Consider the following 15,984-nt stretch of genomic DNA (forward strand, 5'->3'; position numbering starts at 1 on the left):
CCGTAGGCGATAAGCACGGGTACCTTATTCTTCTCTACGCTATCATCCGCTCAAATTCCATCATTTGGACTATTCTTTTCATTTGTAGCTGTCACCAATATTGATTGAATCAGAGACCGGCTCTTGTGTCCGACTGCTTAAGTTCAGAGATCAGCTCCGACCTATTGAACGCGCGTGCTGGAGTGTGGGCCTGTGCGTTCGGCGCGAGCAGAAAATCATCGAGGCCCGTGCAAACCGATAAGGCGAACAAAGCGCTGATGCGCGCGATAAGAGAGGCCCGGGCCGCGCGCTCGGGCACTCGTTTACCTACCGCCTTTTGGTATTTCGTCTGGTCTCAGGTACATCTTGCGCAGCTTTATCCGATGACTTGAACGCTGGAACGAAGTTGTTTGAAAGATCGACTGCTTGTGAAGAAACTTGAGAGCATGTGTCTGGTGTAGAGGGCCGATAACGAGCAGGGCTTATCTATATGCGCTATGTTTCAACTAATGAATTGCAGACTACTGGCCCGCCTTATTTGCCGTCTTCCTCATAGGCTGTATCAACTACGCCAAGACTCAGAGAGTCAACCACCAGCATTGATAACACAGACAGCCACTTTGCTTCTGCTGCCGGTCGTCACTCGACTGTGCTGTTCATTCAAAAGTTCAAACCTCTAACATCTAGTTGATGTGAGATTATAGCATGAAAGACGCGCTTTTCCGGCACTAGCTGCAACTAGTAGCGTCTCCGCGTAAAAGTCAAGGAAAGACGGATAGTCGCAGGACCCGACGATAGTTGACACCCGGACCGTTAGGCGTCTAGACTGTAATAATCCAAGTCACCTCAAGAAATCTGCAACTTGCATACCCGCCACCGCCTTTCTCGTCCCGTAGCGCAGATCTCTTATGCCCACGCTCACCTCCCAAATCCCCACCGCTTGTCACAACGTGATTGGAGTATTCTAAGAATCCTCCTTATCCGACCAGTGTAAAACCCGAAACTCTAAGACTGAACCCAGAAATTGCGCCGATACGCCTCATAGTAGCTGCAGCAGTGATACCGCAGTAGTGAGTGCGCTATCGAGGGCTGGCATGGCCTGAGCTGGCTGGCTGGAGCTTGGTCTTCATGTGGGGCATTCGGGTGGCCCACGATGTTTTCACATGGCTGGCGGTTGGCTAAGAAAATGCAAACCAAAAAACAACTGCATTATATTCATTTCGAAAACATAGCAAAGGACATAGCACACATCAGAATAATAAACGTGCTGTATATACTGTATATATGAACTTATCACAAATGAACTTCACAAAATAAACAAAATTAACAAAAAGACATAGCCAAGATGCGGAAATAAATGCAATGCTACTACACAGTGGAGAATACTATAATACACAATAGAATACAATGGAAAATTAACGTACCCATCAATACTTAGGATACCGCCTCGCCGGCCTGAACGCAGACGCGTCCACGTCAGGCGTCATCGCAGTTCTCATCATTCCATCAGTTGCTTCGGTCCCCGAAGACCCCATGGTCGGCACTTGAGAGCTATCGTTGCTTCCAGAGCTATGCACCGACGAAGCAGAAGACTTTTCCGACATCGCCGCGCCGTGCCGCGCAATACCGCTGTACCGATCTTGATCCGAACCTCGCGCGATAGCCATGGTCATCCCGTACTCATCGTAGTCAACATACGACGACTGCTGGACTGGCTGCTGCTGGCGGAACTGGTGCATCGCCGGCGGCTTGTATCCTCTTCCAGGAGGAGGCACCATATCGGGTCTGCGCCCTGCTGCCGCGGGTGGCATATACGGCTGATCCAGCTCGAAAATCAAAGAATCTCCGTCCATCGCATGCGCGGCACCGAGTTTCGACGCAGGAGGACCGCGGTAATTAGGATTGCGTTGCATATACGGAGATCCGCGCTGCGGCCGCATCATGCCCGGACCGCCGCGCATGCCTCCCGCAGGCGAGTTCGGACGGAACTGCGACATACCTGCCGGCGACATCGGGCGGGGCTGCGGACGCATAGCAGGAGACATCGGCCTTTGTTGCTGGTGCATGGTGGGGGACATTGGACGCTGCTGCATCATCGCAGGTGACATCGGTCTTCCCATCATCATTCCGGGCGTCATAGGTCTCTGCTGCTGGCCGGGAAATCTCTGTCGCGGACGCTGGACCGCGACGTAGTCCGGATGCTGGAGATAGTACTCCTCCTGCGGCATTCGTAGCATACGACCTGGCATCGGGCCAGCCATGCCACCACGACCTCCTCGTCCGCCGCCACGGAATCGTGGCATACCCTGCGGCATATATTGCATGTTCACGGGTGCATCATACCTCATGACACCACGCACAGGCTGCATCATTCGAGGATGAGCCTGCACGTCCCGCGGAGCAACCACCGGCTGGACAGGAAGAGCTTCATCTTCTTCTTCCTCCTCCTCCTCGTCGTCCAGCTCCTTGGGTACAAATGCAGTGACTTCAGTATCTGATTTCGACCTCTCGTGTCTTCGTCGAGCCGTCGCTGACTGTGAGGGATCACCCAGTTTAAATTCAGCAGCTTTCGACTTGTTGGTGTCGGCTAGGGGAGCCAACCTATTCGTCGCAGCAGAGGGAGGTAGACCTCGCTTTTCGGCAGCTTGAGCAGGCACTTCTGTCTCACTAACAGGAAGCTCAGAGCTAGACTTGCTGATAGGACCTTGTTGTTCAGAGCTCTCATCCGCATCCAGGTCGATAGCGCGCTCAATCTCAAAGTCAAGCAGAGGGAGCCCGGGTGCATTACCAGAAAACTATAGAAGAGTCAGCTAAATACAACCACGACAAAAACACCTGAAAAGAGAGCAACTCACCATTGTTGCAATCGGAGACCACTCTGGCATTGAAGAACGACGTTTTCTGCGCATCAGCGAGCGCGAAGAAAGATCCTTTTGCATCTCAATAGGCGCTTCTTCTGACGGCGTCTGAGCTCCCAGCGACATCTTACTCGAAACTGCTGGGGATGATAAATTTGCTTGATCCTCAAGCGCATCCAAAAACTAGAATATTACAATCGATGTTAGACGGTTACGTCAAATGGCTCGAAAATGGAATAAATGGAGAACTCACGTCTTCTGATTTTTGCTCGCTAATCTCAGAAACTCGTTCTGATCCTGCCATACTCTTCATTCCAGCCGACGAAGCCAACGATCCGTAGCTTTCAGAAGGCACGACAGACTCATTCAGAGCTATCGATCTATAATAGCCACCCAAATCCGACAAATTCGGATCTGTCTGCGCATCACTCTGCCTGGTGTCAATAGAAAATGTTGACGCGTGCGTCGCGGTCGTCGACGGAGATGGTGCAGACTTTTTAGCTTCGTTGCTTCCGGTAGCTGTACTTCCCGAATCTGCGCTGCGGTAGCTCTCCGGTGATGAGATGCTCGCTAGTCTCTCTGCCCTCGGCGAGCTATTCATATTGACACCGGCGTCACTAGCGGTATTAGTGGTCGCCAGTGATGCGTTCCGCTGCGGAATACTGGCCGGCGGCACAACGACCGCAGGAGTGGTAGGTCTCGAACCATCATCAGAAACGTACTCAATCTCATCATCCAAGGTAAGATACATGGAAGACGGTATAGAGGTCTTGAGAACAGGTCGTTGCTGTTGGGGAATTGGCTCGGGCTGCCGCGGTTGTGGGACCGAGGCAGGTTGCGATGTAGCGTCAGGCTGTCGCGACGGAGTAGCTGATTCTGTCGCCAGATCTATTCCTAGCCAAGAAGTGTTCCGTACCGGCTGCCTGATTGGCTTGTTATCTTCAAAGAAGGCCGTTCCCGCTCTAGGAACTGAAGGCAAAGCATGCTGCTGAACCGGCTGTTGCGGCTGCTGTTGCGGCTGCTGTTGTTCCGGTTGCTGCTGCTGGAAACCATCGATCTCCAGGTCGCCACCAAGCTGAGCAGGAGCAGGCGAAGCCGAAGCCGAAGCCGAAACGGTCAAATCCTCAGCATCATCGACATCCGTCGTGTGCTTTTTAGAGAACTTCCCCCGCAAGCCCTTCAGTCCCAACTTTTTGTTCAACCCACTGCTCGGACTATTAACTTTTTCAAAACTGCCCCGCTCATTATTCTGCTTGGGCGTCTCTGGCGTAGAAGTCGGATGTAGCTGATGAGGAACTTGATCGCGCGTCGCAGGAGTAACGCCCAACGCATCCATCTGCATAAAGTCCCGGAGCTTGCTCTTGATTTGATTGGAGCCCTTTTGCTCAGATGAGAGACCGTTGCTTGCAGAGCGTTTGTGCTCTTTCCCGCTCGAGCGTCCGAAAAACTTTCGACGCGTCTTCTGTTCGCCCGGAGAAGGAGAGCCTTGCTCAGCCAAGTGAACAGGCGTCGGTGAGGGGGTCATTGTCTGCGTAGTCTGTTGCTGTTGCTGTTGCTGCTGCTGCTGCTGCTGCTGTGGTTGCGGCGATGATAGAACAGATCCTGGAGGATTAAGCGCGACAGGCGAACTCATCGGTAACGGCTTTCTAGGAATCTGTTTCCGAGGAACAACATTCCCTGGAGACTTGAGACTTGTGGGACTAGGACTAGCACTCGAGATTTCCTTGGTCTCGACCACAGGGTCGGGAACACTAGGCAGCACCTTATCTTTCGAAGTCGTGGTCAAGAGAGTCGATAGTGAGCTGGAAGACATCCAGCTACGCATCACACTCGGCTTTCTTTCAACCACCGGGGACTTACTCGTACTAGACTTTCTCTCAATCGCTGGCGACTTTGGCTCTAACGTAGTCCGACGGCTCGAGCTAGCGAATGAGAACGGAGCACTAGGCGTGCGCGCAAGCGGCTTCGTGTCGGGAGAACTGGCGGCCCCTTCAGATATATTAGCCATCGCGCTGTTTCTTTCCGGCTTGCGCGCCTCTAATTTCTTCAATGACTCCGCGACATTTGTCTCGAAATCAAAGTTCCCGATAGAGTCCAAAACCGCCAGTTCCTCAGCCATAAAATTTTTAGTCATGGTAGCCACTCTATTCAGATCAACTCTCGACGTCGGCTCCTGTCCATTCACCGGAGCTGTGACTGAACGGCGAGGATGCGTGAACGAAGTTGGGCTGGCGCGATCGCGTTGACTGTTAATCAAGACCGAGTTAGTGAATGAGCGGTCGGGTGCGCGCATCTCTGGCACTGCATCAGAGCTCTCGTCCCGGGGAATATATGGCTTTCCAGATGAGCGGGATGCAGGCGCATTTCGCATTTGATGTGACGATCGGGCAGGAGACGACGGATTGACAGCTGACCCCCGATCCGAGCTTGCGGCAGATGACACTCGCTCAGCACTAGATAGATCAGGCAGGTGCACGTATTGACTAAGCGGAACCGAGTTTGCTGTTTTGATCGACTTGTCGTCGCCATAGGCGTCTATCAACGAAGACATATCAAAATCCACGTCCGTTCCGGTCTTATCTGAGCCGGCTGACATATACCGCGTCCGCTGGAACGAAGCAGCGGACGCGGGCGTTTTCAGGGGTTCGTCGAAACTGCTGTCGCCGTCGTCGTCGGTTGTTGGGATGGCGGGGAGAGGGTGATTGACGCTGTAAGTTATTTGGGCAGAGTAAACCTTGACTTCGTTGTTGTGCATCCAGTCTTGACGGACAGAGGCAAGATAGCTGTTTTTGATGAACCACGGGGTATTGCTTGTAATTTTGACGGTCGAGTGCTGCAGTGTGATGATGGTTAGAATTGTGATGATTGATTGAGAAACAATTGTAATCAGGATATCTCACCAGTCGCGAGTCGTTCTCTAGACCACTTGCGACGGTCGATTTTGGCGATAGACAACTTTTGTTCTCAAGATCAGATCTCTCATTTAAGACGCGTCGGTGCTGATCTGACGGTTCAAAATACAACGTAGATGGGCGGTCAATTTCAGGCATTCGTTGAAGACGATCATTCACGCGATCTGAGAGTAAACATGGGATTGTAGAATCAGCGTCGATGCGGGTGTTTGACTGCGCCAGGTTCCGTCCTGCAAGACGCCTCTGCGCCTGCTTGGCGCTCGTCGATGCAGCTGAAGAAGCCGTATTGCTCAAACCAGCTGGCACTGTGGTAGCTAAGCACTCTTGTTCTATCTTTGTCTGAGTCTGAGTCTGACGCGTGCTGAATCCAGCGACCGGGTGGGCGCAGTCGTCTGGAGTAGTAAGCGGCTGAGACGACGCGGTCTTGGAGAGCGGGTAGTCGATTGTCTTGCGACGGGAGATCATGCCAGCAGCGATGCGGGTGCAGTGAGGGCCACCGCAAGCAGAATCGCGGTGATTGAGAGTCCTAAAAACGAACGGGTGGGTTAATAACAGCTACCGACACGAAACCGCAAAGAAGCAGAAGAACGCGACGCGTAGGACGGAATAAAATTCAAGCTTTCGTACCGTTCAGGGTCGCGGTCAACGGCAGACCGCGCCCGCCGAGAGCACTGCCGCGCGTGCTGCAGGCTCTTCGCACCCCGGGAGCCGGAGTCTGGTCGGCAGCAGGCCATTTAGAGAAGTGGACGTGGTAGGCAGAAGAGTGCAGCAAAGACGAGAGCAGGCGTAGGGGGCGGGGGCCATTGCAGGCGAGGCAGCAGACACGAACTGAGCCGGGCTGACTGCGGATTAAGGTTTCAAATAAGGTTAGGGTCTGACGCCTGTTCCTGGAGCCGTTCGGTTTTCGGTTTCTACGCGCGCCGGACGTGTTCTTTTGTTCTCGCTTGCATCCAACGGCCGGGTCTTTGGATGTTTGGGTGCTGGGGGAGAGAGACAGCGGGGTGGGGATGTTGTGTGGATCAGGCGGATTGGTGCAGACTGTTCTTTAGTGAGGAGGTGATGTGCTGTGCTGTGCTGTGTGCAGAGCGACAAACCTCCTCTGCACCTTCCTTCAGCCGTGCTCACGAAGCTTTCGCCCTTACTAAAACACAATCGCCAAATATTTGCAAAACTCCATTCCATTAACGTCAAAACTACTAAACATCAGCACCCTCTTCGGACTTCTTTTTTTTGTTTTTTCTTCTTTTTCGGTGTATGTTGCCTTTGCGACAGCACGTCATCCAGAACAGAGCCCATCTTTCGTTTCTTGCTATCAACATCTCCAAACACATCGCTCTTGCCAACATTATTACTGGACCTTCCGATCGAGCTCCTGCTCTCCTCTTCATCATCATCGTCCGGCTCTGCTTTTGTAGCCACCGGCCTAGGCTGTGCTTGCCGCTGAGCCTTCTTCTGTATTTGTTTCTGCATAAACTCCATCGTCTTCCTCTGCCGATACGAACTCACTGGCCCACCCCCATTAGTCTCTGTGTTTGTGCTGTCAGGTGGAGCGGGCGTTCCTATGCCACCTCTAGAAAGTCGATTATCGTCAGTATGTGATAGCGACAACATGAGAATAATAAATCACCAGGAAACACCCACCGGCCCACGATAACAGTATACTTCTTTGCAAACTCGACCTCGCCACCTAAGCCGAGATCTTTTTCTTCCAAAACTTCTTCTTGCTGCTCTTCACCGACGGAGCCACCGCCGTGCTTGCCAGCGACATCGTCTCGCTGTTGTAGTTGCTGCCGCTGGTGTTTGTGCCCTTCTCGGTCTTGGCCATCTCCTGTCCGGCCGCGAGCGTCTCCTGACTCGACACCTTTGTGAGCTGGCTGCCGTCCTTTTCCACCGGCAGAGAGTTCTCTGCCATTTCCGCGAGCATGCGCTTCTTTTCCTTGCGCTTCTCCAGCTTCTCTGCCGCGTACGCTCCCGCGACGCACACTACCATGCAAAGAACCATTGTTGGATTTTTCGTTTGTGTTTTCAGGTGAATCCTCTACTAGCCAGGAAGAGACAAGAGCCTTGGTTTGCGCGATGGAGACGGCGAATTGAGAGGCCAGCAAAGACGGGTCGCTCATGTGGACAGCAACAAAGGGAGGCTAAGGCGACTGCTTACCTCTACTCTCAATCTGCCCTTTCCGCTAGTGGCAACCGGGGTATCGGCTTCCTTCCTGCGCACATTCTGCCTTCTGTGGCGCTTTTCTTAGTGAGCTCGGTCGCATGCTAATTTTGTCAGCAGCGGGGGGCTTGTGGTGATAGATCCCGCGAAGCCGCAGCAGCAGCAGCAGCCTTGCTTCGTATGCATCGCATGGCATCTCGGCGCAGAGCTGATGCAGCGGAGTTCTCGCGAGGAATGGAATGCGCTGTGGGCCTTCATTTATTCGTGGCTGAATCCGGCATGAGAATTTGCCCGATTTGTAAAACATCCAGCGTCTACCTTGCTATGTACTATATGTATTGGCGACGTCTCGTAACATCACCACAATGATATCTTGTTATTTCCTATACTCTCAGCTTCCTATCATGCTGACTGACATTTACTGCTTGACTCAATCGTGCACATTACACTACCATCTGCCACTCGCTGCGCTTTTACTTCATATCATACACTCCACCCAAACACTCTTCACATTATCGTACAGCCACCATCGGGAGGATCATCTACAGCCCAAAGTTAGTGATTCATTCATACCAAACTCCACTGCTAACAGACACAAACACCACAGCAAAAACTAACCTTTCGACTTTGAGCTAAGAGCACATCGCGCCGCCTCCGTAAAGCACTCGTTCACTCCCCGGTTCTTCTTAGCCGAGCACTCCAGATATCGCAGCGCGCCAACCTTCTGAGCTACCGCGAGTCCTTCATCGTAGCTAATGTACGACTTTCGCGTGCTGGCAGCGATCGCGGCCGGAGAGCCCGAGGCAGCAGCAGCAGCAGCAGACTGTACCGCGTCTGTATCGTTCGCAGTACTGCGCAAATCACACTTGAGCGCGACTAGCACAAGCTTGACACCAGGGCAATGCTCTGCAATTTCCTGGATCCACTTTGTTTGCACGTTTTCTAGCGAATCGCTCGAATCGATCTATCAACCCCGAGGAGTAATATTAGCCACAGTTCCTGGCGCCCAAATTAGATGAAGAAAGACATACGCTGAAGCAAAGCATGATGGTGTGTGTATCGCTGTAGGATAATGACCGTAGCCTGTCGAATTCCTCCTGGCCTTTATCATTACAAATTAGCAACCAGTTCGCGATCACATGCACTCGACCGCAAGAGCGCAAGAGAAACACAGTGCAATCACGTACCAGCAGTATCCCAGAGCGACAACTGTACGGCAGTACCGTCGACAAATATGTCGTGCACGTAGTTTTCGAAAACTGTCGGCTCGTAAACCTGCGGGAAGTAACCGCGCGTGAAGACATTCAAAAGAGAGGTCTTGCCACAGGCACCGTCGCCCAAGATCACGATCTTGCGGGATACTATAGAAGTCAGTTCTTGTGTTCCAAAATACACAATAATCAAACAGAGATTATACATACAAGGCTTCTTCGAACTACCGCACAGAGGCATTTTGACTTGACTAGTAGTAATTCGTTCGTAGGGCTGCCAAAACAGGGGGACGCTGTCGAGTGATTTGACCAATTACCGGTTCCAAAAGCAGGAAAGACACGAGCAGGAAACAAAGCTCAGAGAGAAAAGCAGTGAACTCCAAAGTCTGTCTTTGCGATTACCAGATACGTGACGCAGAAAGCCGAATGTTAACAACAGCGCTGTTCAGTGGATGCACGGCGCAGACGAATAATTGCATTGCCGTAAACACTCGCCGCTCGTGTTTTGGGCGTCGGCTCCGTGTCATTCTGTCAACAAGGGTTTCGTGGTGACTAAGCTCGTGACACGTGTGACTCAGTAGTGGTTTGCACGTGACGAGGAAAAATTATTGCTGGGTTTATGAACGACGAGACACTTCTCTGCTATTCAGTCATCCAGAACCCATTGCTCGTCCCGATTCATCAAGAACCATGGCTGAAGAAACCAAGCCTGTCGAGGCCCCTGCCGCCACCCCCTCTACCGTTGCCGATGCCCTTGCGGAGGTCGTGCTTGGGTAAGTTGCAGAGTGCTAGTCTGATCTGCGATGCTCTTCATCAGCAGATTTGTGCACCAGCATTGATAGACTAACATTCTATACTAGCGAGGACGGCCAACCCCTGTCGAAGAAGGCTCTGAAGAAACTTGAGGCTGCTCGCGAGAAGGAGCGCAAGAAAGCCGAAAAGGCTGCTAAGCTCGAGGCTGAGAAGGCTGCCAAGGCGGCCAACGAAGTTGTATGTCAATGCCATTCAGAGAGAGTGTCATGCAATTCTTGAAATACTGATTGATCTTCTAGGACTACTCTGAGGGTCTTTATGGCAAGCTTCCGTTGATCCAGAGCAGTTCCAAGACCGGCGTGCCGCGTGTCCAGATTGCGTCTCTCAACAAGCAAAAGGCTGGCACTGAGGTCGTCTTCCGCGCCCGTATCCACACTTCGCGATTGCAGGGAAACAAGATGTGCTTCTTTGCTTTCCGCCAGCAGAGCTCGCTCATTCAGGGTCTGCTGGTCGCGAACAAGGACACGATCTCGAAGCAGTTTGTCAAGTGGGCAGGCAGCATCTCTCTCGAGAGCATTGTCCTCGTCCACGGTATCGTCGCCGAGGCTCCAGAGCTTATCCGCTCGGCAACGGTCCAGGATGTGGAAATTCAGGTCACCAAACTGTACACTATCGCTGAGACCCCCAGTCAGATGCCTATCTTGATCGAGGATGCTTCTCGCAGCGACGCCGAGGCCGAGGCTGCCGGTCTTCCTGTCGTCAACCTCGACACCAGACTCAACTCCCGTGTTATCGATCTTCGTACCATCACCAACCAGGCAATCTTCAAGATCCAGGCCGGTGTCTGCACTTTGTTCAAGGAGTACCTGCTCAGCCTCAACTTCACCGAAGTCCACACTCCCAAGATCATGGGTGCCGCTTCAGAAGGTGGTGCGAACGTGTTCAAGATCAAGTACTTCAACGGCGAAGCCTTCCTTGCGCAGTCGCCCCAGTTCCACAAGCAGATGCTTATTGCCGCCGATTTCGAGCGCGTGTTCGAGATCGCTCCCGTGTTCCGTGCCGAGGATAGTAACACTCACAGACACATGACTGAGTTTGTCGGCCTCGATCTCGAGATGGCGATCGAGGAGCACTACGATGAGGCAATCGATGTCTTGGTTGGTCTTTTCAGCCACATCTTCCTCGGCTTGCGCGAGCGCTTCGGCCGCGAGATCGACATCGTCCGCCGGCAATACCCTGTCGAGGAGTTCAAGTTCCCCAAGGATGGCAAGATGGTCCGCATTCCTTTCAAGGAGGGTATCAAGATGCTGCGCGAGGCTGGTCGTGACCTTCCCGAGCTTGAGGATCTCAACACCGAGAACGAGAGATTGTTGGGACAGCTCGTGAAGGACAAGTACGACACCGATTTCTATATCCTCGACAAGTTCCCTGCGGCCGCGAGACCGTTCTATACGATGCCCGATCCCGAGGACCCGAACTACTCGAACTCCTACGACTTCTTCATGCGCGGAGAAGAGATTCTCTCTGGTGCTCAGCGTATCCACGACGTCGAGCTTCTGAAGAAGCGGATGGTCGACCTGGGCTTGAACCCCGACGAGCCTGGCTTCAAGGACTACATTGACGCGTTCCAGTTCGGTGCTCCTCCCCACGCTGGTGGTGGTATCGGCCTTGAGCGCGTTGTCATGTTCTTCCTCGACCTGAAGAACATCAGACGTGCCAGCTTGTTCCCTCGTGACCCGCGTCGTCTGCGGCCATAGAGAGAAGTAGTCTGTCACCTATATACACGTACAGCGACTCAAAATAAAAAACAAAGCTTGAAATCTCTAACATTAATTCACTTTCGGTAAGAATTAAGGACCAACGGCCCTGGAATGAGGTCATCCCGCAGCCCAGCTGCCAGAAAGAGGAAACGGCTGCGAATGCACAGAATCCGAGCTGCAGCCCAAACCGTAAATTTTGCCCTGAGCCCTGAACGCTAATTTTGGGGTCGTCCGCGCGGTGGAATGCGGCTTCTGTCCATTCTTCGCGAACAAAGCGGCTTCACTCCTCAATCACCTACCACGCCCACACCATCACATTCCTCCCCGGCCTGGCTGTCCGATATATACTGCTCGCAGTCCCTAGTGTCTTCTTCGCGGCCTCTTCTTCCAAACTGCTGTATCAGTCTCGCGCATGACGTTCCTAGGCCTGCACAAAAAGCGTGCGAAGAACACGCGTTCGCGAACAGACCTCGCCGCGTCGGCCTCGTCGCTCGCGCTCGACGCAGGCGAAGGCGCGTCCCCCGACGCAGAGGTCGCAGCGAAAGAGAAGCAATCGCCAGAGTCTGAAAGTCCTCTGGTGCCTGACGCGTCTACGAAGGACAATGGAAAGGAAGCCAGTTCTAAAACACGCGACCAGCAGCAGAAGCAGACTGTGCAACCCGACGCGCAGCTCAGCAGTTCCTACCCGCAGCCCAACGACCAGCCAAAGCCACAGCAGCTGCAACAATCTCAGCAGCAACCTCAGCAGCAGCAGCAGCAGAAGCAACAGCAATACCCGTGGTCTCGCCGATCTATCAACGGCGCTACTACTCCGTTCCCGCGTTACGGTCAATCTAGCAACAAGATCGCGACTAAATTAGGCCAGGTCTTTATTTTTGGCGGCCTTCGTGGTGTGCACCCGAAGAATGACCTCTGGGTTCTTGAAACTGGTATGTCTTCCTATTGCTCGCAGTTTGTTAGACTATTGTCGATTGCGATTTTCTTTGTCGTTACGCGTCTTGTTGTCGGGGCAATTACTATTTTTGTGTGTGTTTCATCTAAAAGGGGAACAAAAGACGCACCTCGCAAACCCAGCTAAAGACGCGTTCCACCAACTTTTTCGAAATATTCACTGACATTTCCAAATATTCAGACACGCTCTCCGTGAAGCAGCTCCAAAAATCAAATGATATCATTTCTCCTCGTTGCGGTCACGCGTCCGAACTCATCGGCAACGCGTTCCTCGTGTTTGGCGGAGACAACCGAGTAAACCCTGGCGACCAGCTCGACGATAATCTCTATTCACTTAATATCTGTACGTGTACTGTGTATTTTTTTTGTCGCATGAACGGCGTTCTAATGCACTTTCTGTTATTTAGCTACGCTGAAGTGGACGCGTGTTGAGACAACGGGCTCGAAGCCATGTGGACGCTACGGCCACTCGTTGAATATCATTGGCACAAAAGTTTTTGTCTTTGGAGGGCAGCGGGATGACAAGTTTTTCAATGATATTTATTCGTTCGACCTGAGCAAGGGTATCTATTTTCCACACAATTGAGCCGCTTGATAGCTAGAGACCTTTTCTAACGACAATGGCATTTAGGACACGAGTCTGCGAGATGGGAAATCGTACGCCCCGCTCACAGAGTATCGCCCGCTGCGCGCACCAATCACTCGATGGTCGTCTTTGGAGGCAAGCTCTATCTATTCGGTGGCACGGACGGTCGTGAGTGCTTCCATGACGCCTGGTCATTCGATCCGGCCGAGAACGCATGGACGAAGCTCAACTGCGTCGGGTACTTCCCTCGTCCCTGCGAGGGCCACGAGGCCGCAATCGTGGGCGATCTCATGTACATCTACGGAGGACGCTCTACTGAGGGCCGTGACCTGAACCTGCTCTCAAGCTTGAGACTGACGAGCGGAAGATGGTACACGTTCCAAAACATGGGGCCAGCTCCAAGTCCTCGCTCTGGACACTCGATGTCTGTCGCAGGCACGCGTATCTTGACGTTGGGTGGGCAGCCTGGAGAGGGCTCGGCCGATGATCTCACGCTTGCTTATATTCTAGATACAAGCAAGATAAGATATCCGCCTGAGCCGTCATCTCAGCAGCAACAGTCGCAGTCACAGCAGCAGCAGCAGCAGCCACAGCAGCAGCAAAGATCGCAGCCGACCTCGAGACCTAAGAACCAGCAGACAACTGCACCGATGCAACAGCGCCCATTTCTAGAGAACCACGCGCGCTCAGGCTCTCCACGCGAGCGTCAGCAGCCTATGCAGCCGCCTAATGAATCTCGTCGCCAGCAAAAGCGAGCGGCGATCCAGCAGCCGTATGTGCGCCAATCTCCCCAGCAGGGCGGTACGGTTTTCCCTCTGCCACCTTACAACACCACCAGCGGTGGTTCACAGGAGCCAGGTGCTCAGCAACAGCAGCAGCAGCAGCAGCAGCCGATGCAGGCCCAGCGTTCTGAGAGATATGAGCAGAACGAGTTGGCGCGCCCAGAATTGCGCAATCAACGTAGTGCACAGCGATTGCGCGATGTCGACGGCAACGAAATCACGGCTCCGTATGCGGCAGCGACAAGAGATTCTAGCACTGACAGACGGGCTGGTCGTCCGGCCGCTGCCGAGCGGGAAACCGTGGAGCAATACGGCGCCGCTACAAAGCCGTCTTCGTCTTCGTCCTCGTCCTCGGCGTCGTCTGCTTCGTCTACTAAACGTCAAGTTATTGAGCCTACTATGAACGTTCCTGGTGCTTTCCCTGTATCTAAGAATGATCCCGAGCCTGTCGTGTCCATGCGCTCTTCGCCGGCTGTGCAGCAGCAGGCCAGATTTACTCCTCAACAGCCGCAACAGGAACAGCAACGGCAGATGTCTTCCGAGACAATGTTTTCCCACCCCCGACGAGCTCCGACGCCTCAATCTTCCAACGGCACGCCGACGATGCTGCCGCGCGCGTCGTTCGACGGAAGAACTGCACTCGGCTCGGCCGAGAGCGCCGAGCTCGAGCGTCTGCGTCGGACAAACAGGTGGCTCGAGTCTGAACTGGTGGTCGCCCGCGACGCTGGATACAAGCCGACTGCGCCGAACGATTTCGCGTTTGCAAAGGACGACGCGGCTGAGACCAAGAAGGAGATCCTGTTTGTGCAGGCTATTTTGGCTATGAAGGCCGAGCTGGAGAACGTGCGCCGGAACGTGCATCAGCAGACTGCGGACGCGAGCGCAAAGTTGGCGGAGGCTGAGGCAGCGCGGGATCTGGCGCTGAAGGAACTAGAGGAGCACAGGGCCACGCGATCGGTCGGTATGGAGCAGGAGTACGTGAGTCAGGTTCAGAGCGCGGAGGCGCGCGTGCGCGAGCTCGAGAGACAGCTTGCTGCGGTGGAGGCCGAGCACGCGCAAACGTCGACGCATCTCGAGACTGCGCGGCGCGAGCTCGAGGACGCGGGGCTGCAGGTCGAGCAGCATCGCGAGATGCTGGACGCCAAGCACGAGGAGCTGCTTGCGAAGCATGGCGAGTTGCAAGACGGGCAGTCTGCGCTTGAGGCCGCGGAGACGCGGATCCGGTATCTGGAGTCGCGGACGGCGGATGTGGATGCGGAGATCAGGCAGCGACAGATGGAGCTCGAGAGCGTGAGCCAGGAGCACGCAGGCACGAGCTCGGAGCTTGTGAACGCGCGGTCGCATATCGAGAGTCTACAGAGCGATCTTGAGTCTAGCAATCGACACATTTCCGCGCTGAAGAGCCAGGTCGACGAGCTGACGAAGCAGACGCAGATGCTAGCCGACGTGGAGGAGATCAAGAGCGCGATCGCGGACTCTGCGCGGCGGGCTGAGTTGTTGCAGAAACAGCTCGATAGCATGCGCGTGGCGAAAGCGTCGGCGGAGCAGCGTCTCAAGGTCGCGAGGACCGAGTTGGCGGAGTACCAGATCAGACTGGAGGAGGCGGAGAGCAGGGTTGCCGAGCTGACGAGTCAGAACGAGGAGTTGGCGGCGGAGGTGGAGTCCTCGAAGAACGCGACGATGTCGCGACTTAACAAGTTCTTGAACAAGAGCGCTGTTGAGGCGTGATGATTTTTCATTTAAGTGAATTGAATTTGATTATAATTTTGATGTGTGATTTTTGTTTTTTTGGGTCTTTTGTTTTCATTGTTGTCCAGAATTTTCGTTTTGTGTTATGTTTTGAGTCATGAACCGCACGCAGACTGTAATTTTTTTTCTTTTTCATTATTTCTTTAAACCTTCTGTGTATTACTAGAGTCAAACAGAAAAAAGCTGTTCCTAAACCGAACCTCCTTATCTCCCTATAATCTGTACATGATTAGCAAAAGGCATATAGGCAACAAAAGAAAAAGAAAGCTCAGCGCAGAGAAT

General features: G+C 53.4%; 5 protein-coding genes across 5 annotated transcripts; 2 read left to right on the forward strand and 3 right to left on the reverse strand.

The window, feature by feature from the left end:
* Positions 1–1,032: 1,032 nt before the first annotated feature.
* Positions 1,033–6,574, reverse strand: BZA70DRAFT_38038 (uncharacterized protein). The gene is made up of 5 exons (XM_064915069.1): positions 6,377–6,574; positions 5,738–6,275; positions 3,091–5,670; positions 2,835–3,020; positions 1,033–2,774 (listed from the first exon to the last, which is right to left on the reverse strand). Exons 1-5 carry the CDS (start codon positions 6,481–6,483, stop codon positions 1,407–1,409), a joined length of 4,779 nt encoding a protein of 1,592 aa, XP_064771187.1. The 5' UTR covers positions 6,484–6,574; the 3' UTR covers positions 1,033–1,406.
* A 369-nt stretch (positions 6,575–6,943) lies between these two features.
* BZA70DRAFT_37785 (uncharacterized protein) lies at positions 6,944–8,196 on the reverse strand. The gene is made up of 2 exons (XM_064915065.1): positions 7,391–8,196; positions 6,944–7,319 (listed from the first exon to the last, which is right to left on the reverse strand). Exons 1-2 carry the CDS (start codon positions 7,867–7,869, stop codon positions 6,953–6,955), a joined length of 846 nt encoding a protein of 281 aa, XP_064771188.1. The 5' UTR covers positions 7,870–8,196; the 3' UTR covers positions 6,944–6,952.
* BZA70DRAFT_37784 (small GTPase superfamily) lies at positions 8,197–9,610 on the reverse strand. The gene is made up of 4 exons (XM_064915064.1): positions 9,332–9,610; positions 9,098–9,271; positions 8,942–9,012; positions 8,197–8,874 (listed from the first exon to the last, which is right to left on the reverse strand). The coding sequence occupies exons 1-4, from the start codon at positions 9,360–9,362 to the stop codon at positions 8,524–8,526; spliced, it is 627 nt and encodes a 208-aa protein (XP_064771189.1). The 5' UTR covers positions 9,363–9,610; the 3' UTR covers positions 8,197–8,523.
* Positions 9,611–9,742: 132 nt separating this feature from the next.
* Positions 9,743–11,707, forward strand: BZA70DRAFT_273054 (uncharacterized protein). Its single transcript, XM_064911768.1, has 3 exons — positions 9,743–9,894; positions 9,982–10,111; positions 10,174–11,707. Exons 1-3 carry the CDS (start codon positions 9,812–9,814, stop codon positions 11,629–11,631), a joined length of 1,671 nt encoding a protein of 556 aa, XP_064771190.1. The 5' UTR covers positions 9,743–9,811; the 3' UTR covers positions 11,632–11,707.
* Positions 11,708–12,988: 1,281 nt separating this feature from the next.
* Positions 12,989–13,962, forward strand: BZA70DRAFT_224768 (uncharacterized protein; the record flags this gene model as incomplete). Its single annotated transcript, XM_064910207.1, has 2 exons — positions 12,989–13,148; positions 13,217–13,962. Coding segments are annotated over 2 exons (906 nt in total), but the record flags the coding sequence as incomplete, so codon positions are not given.
* Positions 13,963–15,984: the final 2,022 nt, after the last annotated feature.

This window comes from Myxozyma melibiosi (assembly GCF_037950935.1).
Source record: "Myxozyma melibiosi strain Phaff 52-87 chromosome Unknown BZA70scaffold_1, whole genome shotgun sequence".
Taxonomy (NCBI): domain Eukaryota; kingdom Fungi; phylum Ascomycota; class Lipomycetes; order Lipomycetales; family Lipomycetaceae; genus Myxozyma; species Myxozyma melibiosi.

Bases quoted from the DNA above. Each gene is read 5' to 3' on its own strand.
- BZA70DRAFT_38038 (XM_064915069.1), bottom strand. From the start codon at position 6,483: ATGGCCTGCTGCCGACCAGACTCCGGCTCCCGGGGTGCGAAGAGCCTG. The intron at 6,276-6,376 runs GTACGAAAGCTT...GTTCGTTTTTAG, and splicing joins GTTGACCGCGACCCTGAACG to GACTCTCAATCACCGCGATT. The intron at 3,021-3,090 runs GTGAGTTCTCCA...GTAATATTCTAG, and splicing joins GCGAGCAAAAATCAGAAGAC to TTTTTGGATGCGCTTGAGGA.
- BZA70DRAFT_37785 (XM_064915065.1), bottom strand. From the start codon at position 7,869: ATGAGCGACCCGTCTTTGCTGGCCTCTCAATTCGCCGTCTCCATCGCG. The intron at 7,320-7,390 runs GTGGGTGTTTCC...TCGACTTTCTAG, and splicing joins TATACTGTTATCGTGGGCCG to AGGTGGCATAGGAACGCCCG.
- BZA70DRAFT_37784 (XM_064915064.1), bottom strand. From the start codon at position 9,362: ATGCCTCTGTGCGGTAGTTCGAAGAAGCCTT. The intron at 9,272-9,331 runs GTATGTATAATC...TGACTTCTATAG, and splicing joins CGGTAGTTCGAAGAAGCCTT to TATCCCGCAAGATCGTGATC. The intron at 8,875-8,941 runs GTATGTCTTTCT...CGGGGTTGATAG, and splicing joins CCATCATGCTTTGCTTCAGC to ATCGATTCGAGCGATTCGCT.
- BZA70DRAFT_273054 (XM_064911768.1), top strand. From the start codon at position 9,812: ATGGCTGAAGAAACCAAGCCTGTCGAGGCCCCTGCCGCCACCCCCTCT. The intron at 9,895-9,981 runs GTAAGTTGCAGA...ATTCTATACTAG, and splicing joins CTTGCGGAGGTCGTGCTTGG to CGAGGACGGCCAACCCCTGT. The intron at 10,112-10,173 runs GTATGTCAATGC...TTGATCTTCTAG, and splicing joins CCAAGGCGGCCAACGAAGTT to GACTACTCTGAGGGTCTTTA.